The 22,813-nt window shown below is 34.8% G+C and overlaps 1 protein-coding gene across 1 annotated transcript in view; it reads left to right on the top strand.

Annotated features, from left to right (window-relative positions):
- The window catches only part of LRP1B (LDL receptor related protein 1B), a 2,000,743-nt gene that overhangs the window by 1,193,584 nt on the left and 784,346 nt on the right, over positions 1-22,813 (top strand). Inside the window, exons 16-17 of the mRNA XM_059166755.1 lie at positions 17,626-17,766; positions 22,650-22,775. Coding sequence (XP_059022738.1) covers positions 17,626-17,766; positions 22,650-22,775 — 267 coding nt within the window. The remainder of the gene's footprint in view (positions 1-17,625; positions 17,767-22,649; positions 22,776-22,813) is intronic.

Genomic DNA, 22,813 nt, shown 5'->3' with positions numbered 1-22,813 from the left:
TATGAAATCAAAAGAATTAAAATCAATCTTGGAAAGAGAATTGCAGGTAATCACTTAGGTATAATTCTCTTTATATTACAAATAATTAACTGAATTAATTTCTATGAAAAACAGTTGAATAATGGTAAAATTTTCCAGAGCATTTGTGACTGCTGCATAATAGTTTAATAATAAAAATATAACTAAAATAGTTTAGTAATAAAACATACATATAGAAAATAACATATATATTTATATATGATATATACAGTTTATATCTATCATTTATATAAATTATACATATAATCTTACATTTATAAAATATATAGAGAGAAATATTTATTAATCATATATATGTGTGTGCACATATATGTGTGTGCATGTATGTGTGTATGTATATACACACATATATATACATATAAACATATGTGGATATATATACATATATATATACATACACATATGTATATATATATATACACACATATTTATAAAATATGTCACAGAAGAAAATATTTCATAAAATTGTTAAGGACCTTCACCATTAGGACAAGCTCAGTCTTCTATTTTTGTTGGTGGAGAGAAAAAAAAAAGAGGCAAAAAAGAGATTTAGGGAAATTCTAAGCTTTATCAAAATACTGAATTAATTGGATTGACTGACCTAGATTAAAGGCACTTTAATAACTTTTACTGACCTTCTTCAATTTACTGCATCTTGTCATTCCAATGTGACCCTTTTGAAATTTGTTCTTTTTATCTATAACAAGTCCCTTAACCATACTGATAGGAGCAATGCTATATACATATAGAGTAATATAAAAATGTTTCTAGAATGATTTGATTTTGATTCTTTAGAGAAATAGAACTAATAGGATGTAAATATAGAGAAAGAGGTTTGTTATGAGGAATTGGCTCATGCAGTTACGGAAGCTGACGACTCCCAGAATCTGCAGTCAGCAGGCTGGAAACTGAGGAATACCAATGGTATAGCTCCGTTCTGAATGCTTGTAGACTGAAGACCCAAGAAGAACCCCTTTCAGTTAGAGTATGAAGGCAGGAAAAAAAAAAAATAAGTCCAAGTTCAAGGCAGTCAGGCAGCAAGAATTTCTTGTATATGCAAGAAAATAGGCCTTTTCGTTCAGTTCAAACTGTTTTAGGGTAAGGTCCCCTTACCTGCTTAATTTAGTCTACAGATTCCAATGTTAATCTCATCCAATTAACTCTCACAGACACATCCAGAGTGATATTTGACCAAACATCTGCGCGCTCTAAAACCTACCTATTCAAGCTGACATGTAAAGCTAACCATCATTTTTCATCATTATTATTGAATAATACATAAATAACACACAAATGCATTTTTCCATCAATTATAAGGATTGTTTTGGGGGACGCAGAAGGAGAAATAAGTATAATAAAGAAGATTTCACCTTAACTGAAATGTTTTATTTCTTCTGAAGAAAAAACAATATGAATAAGGAATTTTTACAAATGATTTAATACGTAGTAACATTTAAGAAATATACAGAAAATATTTAAATGAAAAAATACACCCAAATGCCACTATTCAGTAAGAAACAACTAAAACATTTTCATGTTGTTCCTTATAATTATATATCCCTGGAAGTTATTATTTTTTACTACTACTACTACTAATAGATAAAATTTATTGAATTCTTATATAGGACTTTAAATTTTTATAGTTCTCATTAGCTCTTACAATAATCATATATGGGAGATACTATTATTACCTCACTTTAATATTCAGAATGTAGACTTGGGGGTTAATAACTTTTCATAATTCACATAATTAGCATGTAGGACCTTTGGAATTTAGACCCCATATCATTTTATTTTGGAGACAGAATTCTTAGTTATATTGCAGTTTTACACATTCTGGATTACACAACAGTATCCTTTACTTAGAGGTTAATTTTTTCTTAATAGGAGCATAGGCATCTTATCATGTGACTACATATTCTTTTTACACATGATTTTTAAATCATTTACCTTCATTTTTCAAGTGGCCGGTTAGCTCAGTTGGTTAGAGCGTGGTGCTGATACCTTCATTTTTCTACTTGATGTTTGGTGTTATTTTTGATGGATTGTTATAGACTATTTGTGTGTTTCTTTACTGTTTATGATCCCTTCAGTATTTTACAATATACTCCATAGTTAGTTTGTTACATTTTCTTTTTTAAGCACTTAGAACAATACCACCAGTTTTAAATTTTATTATTATTATTTTGAATTTTAACCATTTGAGATGAAGACTGATTTTCTTTATACTATTCTCTTCATCTTCCTCAATTTCATTCATATTATAATTTAGGATTTCTGACAAGGAATAGTGTTTTAAATCATCATCAATAAGTCTTTTTTTAAATTTTTTAAAAATTTTTTATTTTTTATAAACATATATTTTTATCCCCAGGGGTACAGGTCTGTGAATCGCCAGGTTTACACACTTCACAGCACTCACCAAAGCACATACTCTCCCCAATGTCCATAACCCCACCCCCCTTCTCCCAACCCCCCTCCCCCCAGCAAACCTCAGTTTGTTTTGTGAGATTAAGAGCCACTTGTGGTTTGTCTCCCTCCCAATCCCATCTTGTTTCATTTATTCTTCTCCTACCCACTTAAGCCCCCATGTTACATCACCACTTCCTCATATCAGGGAGATAATATGATAGTTTTCTTTCTCCGCTTGACTTATTTCACTAAGCATGATATCAGTAAGTCTTTTTATAAAATGTTTTGACATGTATAGCTAGTTTAATGATCAATTTTATACTTTCTTTTAGACCTGATTCAGTGCCTCACTGATTGTATTGCTTCACTGGTTGTATTCAAACTTTAGTTCCTCGTTCAATTATTAATTTTCTGCAATGTTTAGGGTAGATAAAGTATTTCTTGAAGTTGCTTCTCCAAGATGAGCACAAAGAATGAATACCTTGGAGTTCCTGTATTTTCTAAATAGGTCTCCTTTACATTTATATGTGATTGACAATTCTGGATATTAGTTCTTGGCTAAGTTTTCTTCAAAATTCTAGAAATAATATTTAATTTATTCTGGGATAATATATGTGAGAGTAGAAATATGAATTTTACTTCTATGGGCAAATTTTTTTCATTGTTAGTAGGAATTTTATGTTGTCTTTTAGGATAATTCCTATAGAATGTAATTGAATAAAGTATACTTTCTTTGAGTCATAAGGTGGTTTCCTTTCTTTGTTCTGTAGTATTATTTTTTAATTCCTATTTTGTTGTTTAGGGAAGATATCTATCAAAACCTATAGTTTGTTAATAGGAAGGGATTAAGCATTACTTTGAATGATGTAATTCTGGTTGTCTGCTAGGGTAAATATTATCTTGGTTATTGAGAGAAAAAAGTGTATTTCTTAATTCAATATTTAGTATCTACCACAGATTCATCTGAAGTTATTTTTCTGATAAAAATCAGATTTTTTGCTATCTCAGATAAATAATTTTGACACTTTGAACAGGTGAAATATGTGTGTGTACATGCACACACAAACACACACACACACACACACACACACACACACAGAGTAACCTCATGGACCTCCACCAAGTGTTATCCTGCCTTTGCTTTATCTCCAGAATTCCTCTCAAGGATGGAAGGTAACAGTGCCAGTATATCCTTTGTTGATAGGCACAGACCTTACATTGGATGCTGCAGGAGCAAAGGGTCTCTCTTTTTACCTAAAGATAGATAGGCTTATTCAATTTTTAATGGTATAAGTTAGAAAAGTTTCTGGCTGAATGTTTGAATCTTGTCTTATTGGTCTTGCAATAGTCAAAATTCCCTTAAGATAATGTCAGTCAAATGATCAAGAGACTGTGTTTTCAAATATCTTGTGAGTTTTTATCCTTCATCTTAGTTTTCATAGTGGGAAGTTAGAGGGAGAGTGTATATATTAGGTTTATCTAGGTGGCTTTTTTAAGCTTGAAATGTTCTAATTAGCTCCTTAATTTTAATTGTGTGAATCATAATTATCTGGATCATTGGCATCCAAATCATCTTTTCTATTTCCTTTATTCTATGCCCCATTAAAAATTTATAGATTCCTTATGAGTTTGCATATCTATATATCTATATCAATATTGATAGAGAAAAGATACTGACCACTAATATCTCTATGTAAATAAAAATTGGGTGACTTTGGCTTTTAAGGATATACTGTATACAATATTGGTCATATAGTTGTGATAGGAAATTTGTTATCATGACATCACATGATAAAAAGATAGAAATTTTTCGGTGCTAAGTGCAGGAGGAGTCAAGATGGTGGAGAAGTAGCAGGCTGAAACTACTTCAGCTAGCAGGAGATCAGCTAGATAGCTTATCTAAAGATTGCAAACACCTGCAAATCCATCAGCAGATCAAAGAGAAGAAGAACAGCAATTCTAGAAACAGAAAAACAACCACTTTCTGAAAGGTAGGACTGGCGGAGAAGTGAATCCAAAGCAACGGGAAGATAGACCCCGGGGGGAGGGGCCGGCTTCCGGCAAGCGGCGGAGCAACGGAGCACAAAATCAGGACTTTTAAAAGTCTGTTCCACTGAGGGACATCGCTCCAGAGGCTAAAACGGGGTGAAGCCCAGGCGGGGTCAGCGTGGCCTCAGGTCCCGCAGGGTCACAGAAGATTCGGGGGTGTCTGAGTGTCACAGAGCTTGCGGGTATTGGAACAGGGGAAAACCTTCTACAGAGACAGACCCGAGAGTAAGCTCGCAGCTCGGGGTTACCTTGAACCGGTTGCAGCCTCGGTGAGCTCGGAGCGCGGCCGGAGGTCAAGCAGATGGGAGTTACTGGGGGCTGTTCTCTCAGGGCACACTGAGGAGTGGGGCCCTGGACGGCTCCTTTGGGCCGGAGACCAGGAGGCCGCCATTTGTATTCCCGTCCAGTAACTCTACAGAAAGCACCCAGGGAACAAAAGCTCCTGAAAGCAAACCCGAGCGGATTACTCAGCCCGGCCTCTATAAGGGCGGTGCAATTCCGCCTGGGGCAAAGACACTTGAGAATCACTACACCAGGCCCCTCCCCCAGAAGATCAACAAGAAATCCAGCCAAGACCAAGTTCACCTACCAAGGAGTGCGGTTTCATTACCAAGGAGAGCAGCAGAATTCCAGAGGAGGAGAAAGCAAAGCACAGAACTCATGGCTTTCTCCCTGTGATTTTTTAGTCTTGCAGTTAAAGTAATTTTTTTCTTTTTCATTTTTTTTCTCTTCTTTTGCTAAATTTTTTAAACTTTTACCCTTTTCCTTTTTAACGTTTTTTAACTAGTTTATCTTATATATTTTTTTTTCTTTTTTTTTTAACTTTTCTTTATTCATTTTCTTTTTTTAATTCTTTTTTTTTCCTTTCTTTTTAAACCTCTTTTTATCCCCTTTCTCCCCCCTCACAATTTGGGATCTCTTCTGATTTGGTTAAAGCATATTTTCCTGGGGTTGTTGCCACCCTTTTAGTATTTTACTTGCTCCTTCATATACTCTTATCTGGACAAAATGACAAGGCGGGAAAAATTCACCACAAAAAAAAGAACAAGAGGCAATATCGAAGGCGAGGGACCTAATGAATGCAGACATTGGTAATATGTCAGATCTAGAGTTCAGAATGGCAATTCTCAAGGTTCTAGCTGGGCTCAAAAAAGTCATGGAAGATATTAGAGAACCCTCTCGAGAGATATAAAAGCCCTTTCTGGAGAAATAAAAGAACTAAAATCTAACCAAGTTGAAATAAAAAAAGCTATTAATTAGGTGCAATCCAAAATGGAGGCTCTCACTGCTAGGATAAATGAGGCAGAAGAAAGAATTAGTGATATAGAAGACCAAATGACAGAGAATAAAGAAGCTGAGCAAAAGAGGGACAAACAGCTACTGGACCACGAGGGGAGAATTCGAGAGATAAGTGACACCATAAGACGAAACAACATTAGAATAATTGGGATTCCAGAAGAAGAAGAAAGAGATACAATGGCACTAAACTCATATCTCTCAATAGTTACCCTGAATGTTAATGGGCTAAATGCCCAAATCAAAAGACACAGGGTATCAGAATGGATAAAAAACCAAAATGCATCTATATGTTGCCTCCAAGAAACTCATTTTAAGCCTGAAGACACCTCCAGATTTAAAGTGAGGGGGTGGAAAAGAATTTACCATGCTAATGGACATCAGAAGAAAGCAGGAGTGGCAATCCTTATATAAGATCAATTAGATTTTAAGCCAAAGACTAAAATAAGAGATGAGGAAGGACACTATATCATACTCAAAGGGTCTGCCCAACAAGAAGACCTAACAATTTTAAGTATCTATGCCCCCAACGTGGGAGCAGCCAACTATATAAACCAATTAATAACAAAATCAAAGAAACACATCAACAATAATACAATAATAATAGAGGACTTTAACACTCCCCTCACTGAAATGGACAGATCATCCAAGCAAAAGATCAACAAGGAAATACAGGCCTTAAACAACACACTGGACCAGAAGGACATCACAGATATATTCAGAACATTTCATCCAAAGCAACAGAATATACATTCTTCTCTAGTGCACATGGAACATTCTCCAGAATAGATCACATCCTCGGTCCTAAATCAGGACTCAATCGGTATCAAAAGATTGGGATCATTTCCTGCATATTTTCAGACCACAATGCTCTGAATCTAGAACTCAACCACAAGAGGAAGTTTGGAAAGAACTCAAATACATGGAGACTAAACGGTATCCTTCTAAAGAATGAATGGGTCAACCGAGAAATTAAAGAAGAATTGAAAAAAATCATGGAAACAAATGATAATGAAAACATAACGGTTCAAAATCTGTAGGACACAACAAAGGCAGTCCTGAGAGGAAAATATATAGCGTTACAAGCCTTTCTCAAGAAACAAGAAAGGTCTCAGTTACATAACCTAATCCTACACCTAAAGGAGCTGGAGAAAGAACAAGAAAGAAACCTTAAGCCCAGAAGGAGAAGAGAAATCATAAAGATCAGAGCAGAAATCAATGAAATAGAAACCAAAAAAACAATAGAAGAAATCAAAGAAACTAGGAGCTGGAAAGAATTAATAAAATTGATAAACCCCTGGCCAGACTTATCAAAAAGAAAAGAGAAAGGAACCAAATAATAAAATCATGAATGAAAGAGGAGAGATCACAACTAACACCAAAGAAATACAAACTATTATAAGAACATACTATGAGCAACTCTACGGCAATAAATTTGACAATCTGGAAGAAATGGATGCATTCCTAGAAACATATAAACTACCACAACTGAACCAGGAAGAAATAGAAAGCCTGAACAGACCCATAACCAGTAAGGAGATTGAAACAGTCATTAAAATCTCCAAATAAACAAAAGCCCAGGGCCAGACGGCTTCCCGGGGGAATTCTACCAAACATTTAAAGAAGAACTAATTCCTATTCTCCTGAAACTCTTCCAAAAAAATAGAAATGGAAGAAAAACTTCCAAACTCATTTTATGAGGCCAACATCACCTTGATCCCAAAACCAGACAAGGATCCCATCAAAAAATAGAGCTATAGACCAATATCCGTGATGAACACAGATGTGAAAATTCTCATCAAAATACTAGCCAATAGGATTCAAAAGTACATTAAAAGGATTATTCACCATGAACAAGTGGGATTTATTCCAGGGATGCATGGTTGGTTCAACACCCACAAATCAGACAATGTGATACAACACATCAATAAAAGAAAGAACAAGAACCATAGGATACTCTCAATAGATGCTGAAAAAGCATTTGACAAAGTACAGCATCCCTTCCTGATCAAAACTCTTCAAAGTGTAGGGATAGGGGGCACATACCTCAATATCATCAAAGCCATGTATGAAAAACCCACCGCAAATATCAATCTCAATGGAGAAGAACTGAAAGCTTTTCCACTAAGGTCAGGAACATGGCAGGGATGTCCATTATCACCACTGCTATTCAACAAAGTACTAGAAGTCCTAGCCTCAGCAATCAGACAACAAAAGGAAATTAAAGGCACCCAAATCGGCAAAGAAGAAGTCAAATTATCACTCTTCACAGATGATGTGATACTATATGTGGAAAACCCAAAAGACTCCACTCCAAAACTGCTAGAACTTGTACAGGAATTCAGTAAAGTGTCAGGATATAAAATCAATGCACAGAAATCAGTTGCATTTCTCTACACCAACAACAAGACAGAAGAAAGAGAAATTAAGGAGTCAATCCCATTTAAAATTGCACCCAAAACCATAAGATACCTAAGAATAAACCTAACCAAAGAGGCACAGAATCTATACTCAGAAAACTATAAAGTACTCATGAAAGAAATTGAGGAAGACACAAAGAAATGGAAAAATGTTCCATGCTCCTGGATTGGAAGAATAAATATTGTGAAAATGTCTATGCTACCTAAAGCAATCTACACATTTAATGCAATTTCTATCAAAGTACCATCCATCTTTTTCAAAGAAATGGAACAAATAATTCTAAAATTTATATGGAACAAAAAAGGACCTCGAATAGCCAAAGGGATATTGAAAAAGAAAACCAAAGTTGGTGGCATCACAATTCCGGACTTCAAGCTCTATTACAAAGCTGTCATCATCAAGACAACATGGTACTGGCACAAAAACAGACACATAGATCAATGGAGCAGAATAGAGAGCCCAGAAATAGACCCTCAACTCTATGGTCAACTAATCTTTGACAAAGCAGGAAAGAATGTCCAATAGAAAAAAGACAGCCTCTTCAATAAATGGTGTTGGGAAAATTGGACAGTCACATGCAGAAAAATGAAATTGGACCATTTTCCTTACACCACAGACGAAAATAGACTCAAAATGGATGAACGACCTCAATGTGAGAAAGGAATCCATCAAAGTCCTTGAGGAGAACACAGGCAGCAACCTCTTCGACCTCAGCCACAGCAACATCTTCCTAGGAACATCGCCAAAGGCAAGGGAAGCCAGGGCAAAAATGAACTATTGGGATTTCATCAAGATCAAAAGCTTTTGCACAGCAAAGGAGACAGTTAACAAAATCAAAAGACAACTGACAGAATGGGAGAAGATATTTGCAAATGACATATCAGATAAAGGACTAGTGTCTAAAATCTATAAAGAACTTAGCAAACTCAACACCCAAAGAACAAATAATCCAATCAAGAAATGGGCAGAGGACATGAACAGACATTTCTTCAAAGAAGACATCCAGATGGCCAACAGACACATGAAAAAGTGCTCCACATCACTAGGCATCAGGGAAATACAAATCAAAATCACAATGAGATATCACCTCACACCAGTCAGAATGGCTAAAATCAACAAGTCAGGAAATGACAGATGCTGGCGAGGATGCGGAGAAAGGGGAACCTTCCTACACTGTTGGTGGGAATGCAAGCTGGTGCAACCACCTTGGAAAACAGCATGGAGGTTCCTCAAAATTTTGAAAATAGAACTGCCCTATGACCCAGCAATTGCACTATTGGGTATTTACCCTAAAGATACAAACGTAGTAATCCAAAGGGGCACGTGCACCCGAATGTTTATAGCAGCAATGTCCACAATAGCCAAACTATGGAAAGAACCTAGATGTCCATCAACAGATGAATGGATCAAGAAGATGTGGTATATATACACAATGGAATACTATGCAGCCATCAAAAGAAATGAAATCTTGCCATTTGCGACAACGTGGATGGAATTAGAGTGTATTATGCTTAGTGAAATAAGTCAAGCAGAGAAAGACAACTATCATATGCTCTCCCTGATATGAGGAAGTGGTGATGCAACATGGGGGCTTAAGTGGGTACGAGAATAACAAATGAAACAAGATGGGATTGGGAGGGAGACAAACCATAAGTGACTCTTAATCTCACAAAACAAACTGAGGTTTGCTGGGGGGAGGGGGTTTGGAGTAGGGGGGTGGGGTTATGGACATTGGGGAGGGTATGTGCTTTGGTGAGTGCTGTGAAGTGTGTAAACCTGGCGATTCACAGACCTGTACCCCTGGGGATAAAAATATATGTTTTTTTTTTTAAAAAAAAAAAGATAGAAATTGTTCTGTTACTACTGGTATCTTTCTAATATCTACAATCCCTTGCTGATGTAACTCCAATTGCAGTAAAAAGAGATAGGGAAGAAGATTATTTTATCTATTCTTGTTACACTAAAAAATGTTAAATCAAAAAAACCATCTATATTCTTATTTGAAAATTTATTGTTGCATTTGTCTGTTTGATACTCTACTAGTCTTTAATAGGCATGCAACTTGCCCACGTTTCTTTCAAATGCAATGGTAAAAAATCATAAATAAGCATATAATTCATTTGTTACAAACAATTCATGGTGTGTTTATATAAATTATTTCATTTCATATTACCTTAATGGCAAAAGTTTTTCAAGGATGTTATCCTTCAGACACGTGAAAAAATGCTCAATATCATCCAACATCAGGGAAATATAACTCAAAACCACAATGAGACACCACCCCATACCAGTCAGAATGACTAAAATGAACAACTCAGGAGAAAAAACAGATGTTGTTGAGGATGAGGAGAAAGGGAAACCCTCTTATACTGTTAGTGAGAATGCAAGCTGGTACAGCCACTCTGGAAAACAGTGTGGAAATTCCTCAAAAAAGTTAAAAATAAAATTACCCTACAACTCAACAATTGCACTTCTTTGCTTTCATCCAAAGGATGAAAGGATGACACTATCCAAAATAGTGATGCAGAGAAGCACATGCCCCCCAGTGTTTATAGTAGTAGTGTCTACAATAACCAAAATATAGAAAGAGCCCAGATGTCCATCAACAGGTGAATAGATAAAGAAGATGTGATATATACACACACATACACACACGTATATATACATACATGTACACAATGAAATATAATTCAGCCTTCAAAGAGATTGAAAACTTACCATTTACAATGATGTGGATGGAACTAGAGAGCATTATATAGACCAAAAATAGATCAGAGAAAGACAAATATCATATAATTTCACTTACATGTGGAATTTAAGAAATGAAACAGATTAACATGAGGAAAGGAAAGAAAAATAAAATAAGATAAAAACAGAGACAGAGGTAAACCCTAAGAGACTCTTAACTATAGGAAACAAACTAAGGGTTGCTGGAGGAAAGGTGGGTGGGGATTGGGATAGTTGGATGATGGGCATTAAGGAGGGCACTTGATGAGCACGGGATGTTATATGCAACTGATGCATCACTAAATACTACCCATGAAACTAATAATACACTGTATGTTAACTAAGTTGAATTTATTTTTTTTTAAATGATATTCTAGCCTTAGTTTTCAGATGAGGAAATTCAAGTGCAAAAGGACTATAAAGCGAGTTCATGGTTGCAGAGTATGGTATAAAAGAACTATGAGTGTGTCACTGACTTCTCATTAATGCTGATTCCTCTCAGCTTCTAGTTTAGTTTAGGCTATATTACAATTTTGTGAACCGATTTCAACTGGATTAACTCTGTAATCTGAGTTAACACGCAAAACAAAAATACGTATTGCAATCATTGAGATATGATTGTCCTGGTTCCAGTCATCCTCGTTGAAATGACATCAAATAAACAAAAACCCATTGACAATTGGTCAGACCAGAAGTAAACACCAGTGGTTGTGTCTCAATAAATGTTCAGCATAAGGCTGTGCCAGAAGAGGCATTCACCCAACAGAAAAATATTGGCATGCTACATGATTGATTAAGGATGAATTCTAATGCCATGCCTGGAAGGAATCAAGAATGAGAGTAGGTTGGACTCTTTGTCCTTATGAATCTTGTGTAGCATGAGCAAATCCTCTCACAATTAGAAATGAGACCTAGTGTAGCATAGTAACTTGGAACTGACAGCCATAGAGAAACATATGTAAAGCCAGCTGATCAATTATCAAGTGAGTTTTTTTAATTTATTTTGATGCTTTTATAGGGAAAAACACAATATACGAAACTAATAAATGAATATATATATAGATAATCCCAAGAAAGTAAGTTAAGCTCCCCCCAAAAAATAAAATAAAACAAATTTAAAAAGAGTCATTATTTTTTTTAATAGCAGGATAATTTTATCTAGAGTAATAAGAGAGTAATTCTTTAAATTCTTCTTTAGTGGCCTGAAACAAAAGACAGAATTTTCTAATGTGCCTTACTCCTAAGAGAACAACTTAAAAATATTGATCATCCAAGGGTAGCATTGCACAATTATATTTCAGTGGTACTCTGTGACCTTTTTTACCTTCTGGAACACCAGATATATTCCTCTGTCAAAAACAGTGCTCCACTATGGCTAAGCCATTTATCTGTTCAGCTGTGACAAGCCTTATGTTCTAGGATATATGCAATCTAATGTGTAGTAAAAAGTTTAAGGCAGTAAAAAGTTTAGAAGCCCCATCCAGATGAATATTTATGGCCTTCTGTGCATAGGTACTCACAGAAGATTATGTACCACTTAGGTTGGCTGCTCAGAAGACCACTCTATCTAATGAAAGGTCATCCTGCTATGATCTAAAGGAGAAAATTCAAAACCCATAGCAGCGTTTTTCACACTGCCTTCCTATATAAGCAAGTTTATATAAAGGCATCAAAAACACTGCAATTTCAAGTTTTCATTTAGTTCTTTTATCCCCCTGCTCAAATAAAGAAATAGTTAGAAATTCTCCCCAAATACAAAAATAATCTTCTAAATAAACATATCCTAATGTGAAGTGTATAGGGAACATAGGAAAACTTCATTTTATTTGTTGTTCTAGGGCTCATGATTTTATGACTAAGTTATCATAATTTTGATATGGTCAACAGCAAAAAGATCGCTTGACAGAAGAGCCAATCATTACTTTAGATACATTAATCACACTGGGATTGAAAAACAAAGCAAAGTGACAAAGATAGATAATTGCTGGTGGGCCCACAGCTTATTAAACAAGGTGAGAACATACGCATTTAGTTTAGTTGCTGAGCTGAGATCCAAATCTGAGCTGATTCCAGAAGAAAATAAAATAAACCAGTTTAATAGTAGGGTTTCTCCCTTTATATCAGTATGATCTGGACATCAACTCCAGTAATCTCCAGTTTTTACGGGGAAGTAGTTCTAGAAGGCATATTTCCTTTTGCAGTGCATGGACAAGTCATGCAGAGACCTTCTAAATTTCAATATTCTAACAGCAGGTATCATAGGATGTTTGAGACCTGACAGTTTCTTGCCAGGAATGTTATGATTCATGTTATTTTATTTTGATCCTGGTTAAATTAAAGGATTATTATTACTTTGTCAGATTTCTTACTTGTGATATCATGTTGTAGTATTTTTACTAGAAGTGACCGTGGTGGTAGAATTACAGGTTTTGCATCACTTTTCAAATTCATGGTACAAATCACAGCTCTGAAGCAAAACTTGCAATTCTAGTACTATATTATAAGCAATCTATGTGTCTGTCCAACACCCAAGTGTTATATAGGTTCAGTCACATTAAACATCAGAACAAAGTCCATACATGGAGCTTTTCCTATATGTCCACTTTTTTTGGTGTAGGGGGATCTTCATCACTCTTTTTGTTTATCTACACATGGATTTTTTTCCTTTCTAATTTCTAATTTCTAATTTCTCCTGTGATCTTGGATGCTGGTAGAAGACTATTAGCTTTTGAGCCAGTTGAAGTGATATTGTTTTCCTGAAGTATGTATATAGTTTCCAGAGATAGAATTTCTCACTATAATAAATAATAATATATATACACACATATATATAATTATATAGAATATATATCTGTAATATAGAATTATGTCTCTGCTACCTCCAGTAAGTTAGGCAGCAAGTATTTTTTAATATCTGCTCTATGCTTTGTTCTAGTCTAGGTATTATTCTGTTCTGTATGTGACATTGTCCTTCCTACATTCAAGAATTCCAAGTGGAAACATTAGGTATATAAAAATTATTTGTAAAATGACTCCTTTATAAAGGTTTATGCAAGGTATACAGAATACTAGTCTTATTTTTTCTAGGTACTCTTAGTTCTCTTATGTGATGCCAAATATACTTGCTTTTTCATCTCATTGATTCTCACAAAAGTAGGTAGATTGTCTGGCCATTAGCTAGGGTACTATGACAAATGACATGGCTGCCCAATTCCACAGAGTTAGGTCAATGCTTGAGTAAAGACCATGCTTTTTGAATGTCAAAGCTGCCATCTTATCCAGATTACCACTTAACATTAAACATTTTCTTTATAATGGATATTCCTAGCTCAAAAATCAAGTATCTTCTAGTGCTACAAATTGTGCCCATATCTGATTATATTGATAGTATGGTTTCTGTGTGACATACTACTAGTTACATCTGGAAGCTTAGGTTAGGACTAGCAAAACCAGTGAAGTCATATACCTTGAAAGACTTTGGAAATAAGTATTTTTTATAAAATAAAACCCAGCATTTTGTTAAATATTTACTGTTAGGTCAACAATTCTGAAGGGTCTGAGATTTTACCCTAGGCAAGCTAACATGTCAACTTGTCAAAGATTCCTAGATTCTGACAGAAGACATACAATTCCTGGCTCAGACACAGAAGATTTATTACTCCTGTTGTAGCAGGCAGCATAAGTTTCATGTTAATATTCATTCTTTTTGTCCCATCCAGCTCCAAATCATACAGGGGCAATGCATAGGCAGGTCTAGGTGAATGCTGTACTCCCAGCGAACTCGTATTCACACTGAAGAACCCAATCATGAGTCTGCCAGAAAACTGGTCCAACCATTGTCCTGAAGGGAGACATTATCTTTACTATTTTATCCAGGAAAAAAAACTTCTCTCTGCTGTAGAAGATGGCATTATCTGTCTTCCAAGGCTGTTAGCTATATAAGCATCCTTGAAAAAATGTCCAGAATAAAAGCTGAAACAAGATACATGGAGATACCACGGAGAAATGCCTCTTGCCCCACAAATTATAGTGTCAAGAAGACTTAAAACAGACATGCTTTAAAATGTCAAAGATATTTGTGTATGTTTCATTATATCTTTTCTTACAGGTATAAGCAATGTCTAACTACTGTTACAAATGATAATGATACTACTAATGATATTGATATAGGTCAATATCAGCAGTAAATATAAAAAAATGAATTTATATGAGGAAGTTGGCTCTATTGGTTTTCAAACAATTGTTCCTAACTGTTACGAAAAATGAAAATGAAACTTTGGACATTGTCGTCACATATTTTTTTTTTAAATGCTATCTTTGTATTAGCAAATATTTAAAAATAACTAGCAATACACACATATTTGAAAGCATATTTAAAACAAGTTTGAAAATGTTGCCTACTTGCATTCTTTCCATGAAGATCTTAATATCTCTTGAAAAACATTTAGACTCTAAGCAGACTTAAAGATCATATCTCCAAATTGGTTCTGTTAAAGAATATTTAGCTTTAAATATTAATTTTGTGGGGAGTAGTTTGTCTTTCCCCAGGCATCTTACTCTTCTTTAATATAGTTGTAATAGTTCAGAAGCAGCTATAATTTCACTCTTGATATGGATATTTTTGATCATTTCTTAAAACTGTCAGTTGGGTTTATTTGATCAAATGACCATGTGAAAGCTAGGCTTTTTAAATTGGTGGGATTATCAGAAGAAGAAAAAAAGATGATTTCTTGAAATCATCTTAAAATCCTCAAGCTGTGAAACAATTGAATCGATGTAGCATTTCTTTGAAGTCAGCTATAGAGAGACTAAAGAAAATCTTAAAGCTAAATTTAAGTTAGGAGGAAGCAGATTACATCTCAAATTAAGTTTCTTATCTGACGGTTTTTTTGTTTGTTTTGTTTTTGCTTTTGTTTTTTTAACTGAGAGATTGTTGACTATTAGTCTTAATCATTGTCGAAAGAAATTAATCAAAATGCCCTTCATTAAATGCCTAGTTTTACGCTGGGCTTATATGGATTCAAGGAAGAAATTACACCAACCTAAAAATCTTAGGGTCCAGTTGAGCAAACTTGAGATTCAAAACAAGGAAAGTTTGCACATCATCAGTGATCAGTTCTAGAGTTTTTGAGAGGAAAACTCTATCCTAGAAAGGCCTAGACATATCCCAATGTATTTCCACTTTGCTTTGGTTGCTATTCTCTGTCCCAGTTGCTGCTATAAAAAGACATCCTCGGGTTGAATAGAAGACCGTGTGAGCTCCCCTTTTTGTTTTTATATTGTTGTCATTTCCTATTTGGGACTTGTTCTATATAGATAACAATAATAATAACTATTATTATTATTTACTTTCAAGTGACCTTACAGAAATTATATCATTAGAGAAATTGCTGCTTTAGCATTTTGTTATTGATAAGGATTAGAGTTAAAAAAAGAGACAAACTTACTGTGAGTCCCTACACATACAATGTCTGCTTGTCTGAAGGGGATAGAAGAGACACAACCTTACCTTTGTTATAATTGAATATTTCATTTACCATACTGATTAGTTTTTACCCTAAAACCTTAAAAGTCTGGGTTTAATGGTTAGTTTTTATTTTCCAGGTGCAGGAACCCTCATGCCTTGTACCTCACTGCATAACTCTTGAAGCAAATTCTCCACAGTTATAGCTCAAGAGTCACATTTCCTCTTCCATTCATTGGAGCAGGGGAAATACAAGGATTAAAGGAGTGCTAACACAAAGCTTTCTAGCAATGACTAATATGTTTTCTCGACATTCCTTATTATTGGCATGTATATAGGTTTTGTGACAGTTCATCAATCCAAATGAGTAATCCAAAATAAAGTTTAAAGACATCGGGACTGGAATAAAAGATTGACTTTTGTTTCTCTTAACAATAAACCAGTTTTTGATAATTCAATATATTTTTCAGTCCACGAAACACCAATCATTTATTTTAACCATTGCCACATATTCCTATTTTTTGTAGACTCCTATGAAATTCACTGAAATAGAACAAAAATCATCATCATAATAATAACACTTTCAATTTGTGAATAAATCCCAATCAACAGAATCCCTAACATTGGATTAGAGAATATGGGGTATATAGTGAAAATACTGCATAGAATCTGGATGTACAATGAGATCATTTTTTATTAACTTAGTATTTGCAAGAATACCCAAAAAGAGCTGAATTTTTCTCCCACTTGCACACCAGCAAATTAATATAATCATCATGGCTGTACTTTTGCCTTTTTTTTTTTTCATTTTGATTTATTTGGAGTGTACTTACCTGTAAAATGGAGGTAGTACATTTTTTGCTGTGCCTACCCTATAATGGATCATGGTGATAATTGAGATTATGAATGAAAGCCCTTTAAAAAGTAAAACTACACACCTACCATGAATATAGGTGGTGTTATATTATTATTATTGGTATTACTAATTATTTTTGTGACAGTTGTTTAAATAAATTTTTAAAATTCTTAGTAAAATAATTATTGTCAGAAAAACTTAAACTTTTCTCCTTTCCAGAGATTGTTGTCAATGCAATGTTAAGATATTTTCATATTTTTGACAAAATGTAATGATTAAGTATTTTTGTTATTAAAACAAAGCTGACATCATAACAAACTGAATATGGCTAGTATTGTTCATATGTCTTTTTTAACCCTAGTTAATCCTGGAGAAATATTGCCTCACATATGCAAAGCTGGAGAATTCCGCTGTAAAAACAGACACTGTATCCAAGCTCGCTGGAAATGTGATGGTGATGATGACTGTCTAGATGGAAGTGATGAAGATTCAGTAAATTGCTGTACGTTTTCCTTCAAGTGATACTACATTTTCCTGAGTCTTTTATTTATTTATTTTTTAAGATTTTATTTATTTGAGAGAGAGAATGTACCTGCAAGAGCAGAGGGTAGGGGCAGAGGGAGAGGGACAAGCAGGCTCCCTGCTGAGCAGGGATTTCCCACTTGGGACTCTGATCCTAGGACCTTGAGATCTTGACTTGAGCCAAAGCTTAACTCACTGAGCCACCTGGCACCCTCCTTGAGTATTTCAGCTTGTGAACTGTCAAAGCAGTTTGTGAAATCTAAAAATATCTGATAAAAATTGAACTTATTTATTTTTTCCCCTCAGTCATCCTTTTACATAGAGTAGACTAGATTATCTCCTAGCATGGTTTTAAAATACTGCTTTTCTTGTGCTTTTACATCTTTAATATTATCATTTTGGTAGCTCCAAAAGTCCTCCCCTTCCCTCTTCTGTGCTGTCAGTTCCATCACACCATTGTCACAAGGTTGCTGCAGAAGATCCTTTGGATCTCTGAATTTAAAGATGTGGAAAATCAATTGCAACTCCCTCAGGTCAGAATTAACTCACACAGAAGGTCAGGATCCACTCCATTGCTCCTTGGCAACAGAGCCTTGAAGTAGATCCAAGGAAACAAACATGGTTTTGGATCTAGTTATTACCTAACTTCTCTGGCTCAGTACATGGTAGGAGACACATATGAAGCACTCAGATAGAAATTAAAAGTTTGATTTTCTCGCCATTTGGCTTCTATTTAGCTGTTTTCCATTTCCCACAATAGGAATAGTTTCATGCTTCTGGTTGGGATAAGGAATTGTCCCACATATTTGAAAGTGGATACTTTGAAAAACACATTAAATAACAATTTGAGAATATATTTGACTAGAGTCATTATGGTATGGTTTTGAGATATATAAAATATTTTGTATGGAGAGAATAATGTGATGGCATATGCGTCCTTAGTCTTTTAATTTGCCTTAGATAAATTATTTTAAAAAGAAAATGTTTTTCTTTCAATTGATGATGACATTTTCCAAGTTAAAATGGCTGAAATAATTGAGTTAATTGATAATCCTCCATTTTCTTGTCTTTCTTTTCTTTTATTTTTTTTTATTTTTTTTATATAATTTTTTTTATTTTTTATAAACATATATTTTTATCCCCAGGGGTACAGGTCTGTGAATCACCAGGTTTACACACTTCACAGCACTCACCAAAGCACATACCCTCCCCAATGTCCATAATCCCACCCCCTTCTCCCAAACCCCCTCCCCCCAGCAACCCTCAGTTTGTTTTGTGAGATTAAGAGTCACTTATGGTTTGTCTCCCTCCCAATCCCATTTTCTTTCATTTATTCTTCTCGTACCCACTTAAGCCCCATGTTGCATCACCAAGATTATAAAAATCAAGCTTTATAGATCTTTTACTAAACATGGACAGAATTGTGTAGCCTGGGTGGCTCAGTTGTTTACATATCAGCCTTCAGCTCAGGTCAAGATCCCGGAGTCCCAGGATGGATGCATCTTCTGGCTCCTTGCTCAGTGGGGAGTCTGTTTCTCCTTCTCCCTCTGCCCCTTGCTCCCTGCCTCCCATCCACGCTCTCTCTCTTTCTCTCAAATAAATGAACAAAATTTTTTTAAAAAATGACAGAATTGGTCTAGGCATCTATATAGTACAAATTTCTGTATTTTTGGACAAAAGTCCAAGAATATGAGCTTTTAAAATACAATTTCCAGTTGTATATAAATAGGTAATATGTAAGTTATAATTAATACATGAATGTAACACTACTTTTCCTTTATTTTCAAGCATGGACTCTGACTTCAACATTACATGTTCCATGTTTCCAACCCTATTAATATCTATACTGTAAAGTACAAATCCAAAAATACCATATTAAATACTAAATTGGTACAAGTAGACAAAAATTTCAAAGTGGGAGAACATGTCATCTAAGGATAAAAGGTTTTTTCTCATTTTTTTACACAAGTGATGTATTATTTATTGATTAAATTAATTGCCTCATCACCTCTGACTCACAGTGTTTATTCATGGTTTTAGTGAATACTCCTGCATATTAGCTTCCTGCATAGTCACAGAACACCTGCGCAGAGCACAAGTACTTTATCACAATATTCATGTTGTGTTCCTTTAGGTTCACGCTACTCCCTGTGTGATTGTTCTTTTCACAAATTCACAAAGAAACTCATTTTCTCTATGAGGATGTAAGGCATCGCATACTGTTAATTGTAGTGTTAAAATTCCTAGTCAGGATCTTTTTTCTTGATAATTTTCATCACTTCCCATACCATTACTCAAACGTATACTAAAGGCTTTTCAGGCAATCTTCTATTTCACTTATAGTCCATACTCAGTTCTGTATAATTAATTTTTCATCTTTATCCCCTCTCGAACTTCACTGGCTAAGTTAGTCTTACATCCTAGATTCATTCAATAAGTGCCCTGCTATTATTCCTACTACTATTGCTCCCATAACTAAAACCCACTTTCCAAACTGCTTCCAGAGTGGTATCTATAGAATAAGACCAAATATTGTTATTTCAGTAAATTCATAACCAACAAGATAAATTCCAAAATCCATTGATTCACAGAAAAACATGTTAGGACTCAGGTTTGCAATTTTAGTCTTAAATGCCTATCATGTATACACTTACCTTCTTTGTTCTAATATAACAAGTTGGACTATAAGTAGATCTCTGCAAAATGCCCTCTGTTTCTCTCCTTTATAACATTGCAGCTTATGGAAATCACCATGGTTTACCATGACCTTTATAGGGAAGTCTTTTGTGAACTTGGAAAAATCTCCATACAGACCAGTTGGAGTGAAACATATCATGTATATTTCATTTTCATGGTAGTGACCAAACAATATTGCAATTATATCCTTACTTCTCTGGTGCATCTAAGAGATGGATATCTTTATGAGGAGACACATTATGTTGTAGTGTCTTTGTAGTGTCAGAGTCTAGCATAGCATCCAGAATGTGGAGAATAAATGACAAAACAAAAGGGGCAACAGAAAACTAAATATCTCTGGCCACCTTCCAGCAATATGGGATTTTTTTCTAAACGTGCAGTGATTCTGAGCAGTGTCATAATCTTGAGGTCCCAGGGTTAATATGCCAGCACTATGTCATTCATTTCAGAGGAGTATTTATTTTTTTTTTCCAGAGGAGTATTTATATATTAAATGCTAATAAACTTTGCCCTTGAATTCTGTTATCATTCTATTTTCTATCCTTTAGCTTCTCAATTCCAAATCACAGGCCTATGGGTTGTATTTATGCCTCCTTTTTGAACTCTGATTTACATCATTGATGAAAATTGCAAAAGTCCTTTATTAAGCTTTATTGAAGAATTTTGGCATAATCTTGCTACTTTAAAATCTTGACCCTCTAATATATTGGATGAATTTTATTCTCCTGAGCATCTATTCTTGCTAAACTCCCTGAAGTGAGTAGAAAATGTTAATCATGCTCAAATGCCAGGAAACACAAGGCTTTTTCCATTATATTTTTTTTTTTACTGTACATGAATAAAAACTTTCTAAAAAAGTGATAAAACCACTTCTCACCTAAACTACTTTAAAGAAATAGTGTTTGTAGAAACTGTCTGGAAAGGCATACATTTGCTATGCAACAGCATGATAAAATGGCTATTTTTTTCGAATTCTAAGGAAAACTAATACTAAAATTTATTTTTGGCATACAGAAGTGCAACTACTGGGCACAAGGAAAATTACTTCAAAAAGAACACAAAGTGGTGAAACAAATACTGAGGAGCATGCCAATTCAGTTAGGAATTTAGCCTCCAGGATGCAGGAAAAATAATCACAGAAGGTTAACTTTAAGATGGCCTCCTGCTGTGCTTGATATTGGAGGTTTAATCCTTAGCTGTGCACAGCTTCCCATATGAGGATTGGTCTTGTCCACAGTATATTTTGTGGACTCATGTTTATTTGTTTGCACTAGGCATGAAAACTCAGGATGGTCATTTTTGTTATTAAAATTATGCAGGGGGGTGACTGGGGGCTCAGTGGGTTAAAGCCTCTGGCTTCAGCTCACGTCATGATCCCAGGGTCCTGGGATCAAGCCCCCACATCAGACTCTCTGCTCAGCAGGGAGCCTGCTTCCCCTCCTCTCTCTCTGCCTGCCTCTCTGCCTACTTGTGATCTCTGTCAAATAAATAAATAAAATCTTTAAAAAAAATAAAAATAGAATTATGCAGGATCTCATATTTAACATCAGCTCCAAGTTTTGCTGCCAGTCCCAAGAAACACTGGGCAAAGCATAACAAAATGAGCCTTATTTAATATTTCAAAAAGTTCTGAATGGATGTGTGGCTTAAGAAAATGTATCTTTGATACATGGCTGAATTATTGGATACATACTTATTATGTTTCATGTTAAAATTTGAGGTTAATTTACTGGCGATTCACAGACCTGTACCCCTGGGGCTAATAATACATTATATGTTTATAAAAATTTTTTTTAAAATTGAGGTTACTTTAAATGTTTTTGGTAAAAATTCTGAAATTGTGTTACTTTGATAAGGGATGGGAGAACAAGCTTCGTGATACAGTTGATTTTAGTGAAGACATGAACAAATGAATATGTTTCCTTTTATATGAGATTTTATTACTTGGTGTCTTCTATAAAAGTATTACATTTTAAGAGAGCCTCAAATATTAATATTTTCTATAAAATATGCAACAATGAATGAAAGAAGCTGTGGCATTTATTGTACTATAATATAATTACTATAAGTTGTCTCTAACTGTAACTTAAAATAATCATAATTTTATCCAACTTTAAATTATTAAACCTGATTCTCCTCTCTCTTCACCCTCCCACCCTTCCCCAGTCAATCATAGCTGTCCTGATGATCAGTTTAAATGCAAGAATAATCGCTGTATCCCCAAGAGATGGCTCTGTGATGGAGCTAATGATTGTGGAAGCAACGAAGATGAATCCAATCAAACTTGTGCAGGTAAAGGTTTGCTTGAATATATACATAAATCGCTTCCA

Source organism: Mustela lutreola, chromosome 3 (assembly GCF_030435805.1).
Source record: "Mustela lutreola isolate mMusLut2 chromosome 3, mMusLut2.pri, whole genome shotgun sequence".
Taxonomy (NCBI): domain Eukaryota; kingdom Metazoa; phylum Chordata; class Mammalia; order Carnivora; family Mustelidae; genus Mustela; species Mustela lutreola.
This window is presented reverse-complemented; position numbering and strand designations above follow the sequence as displayed.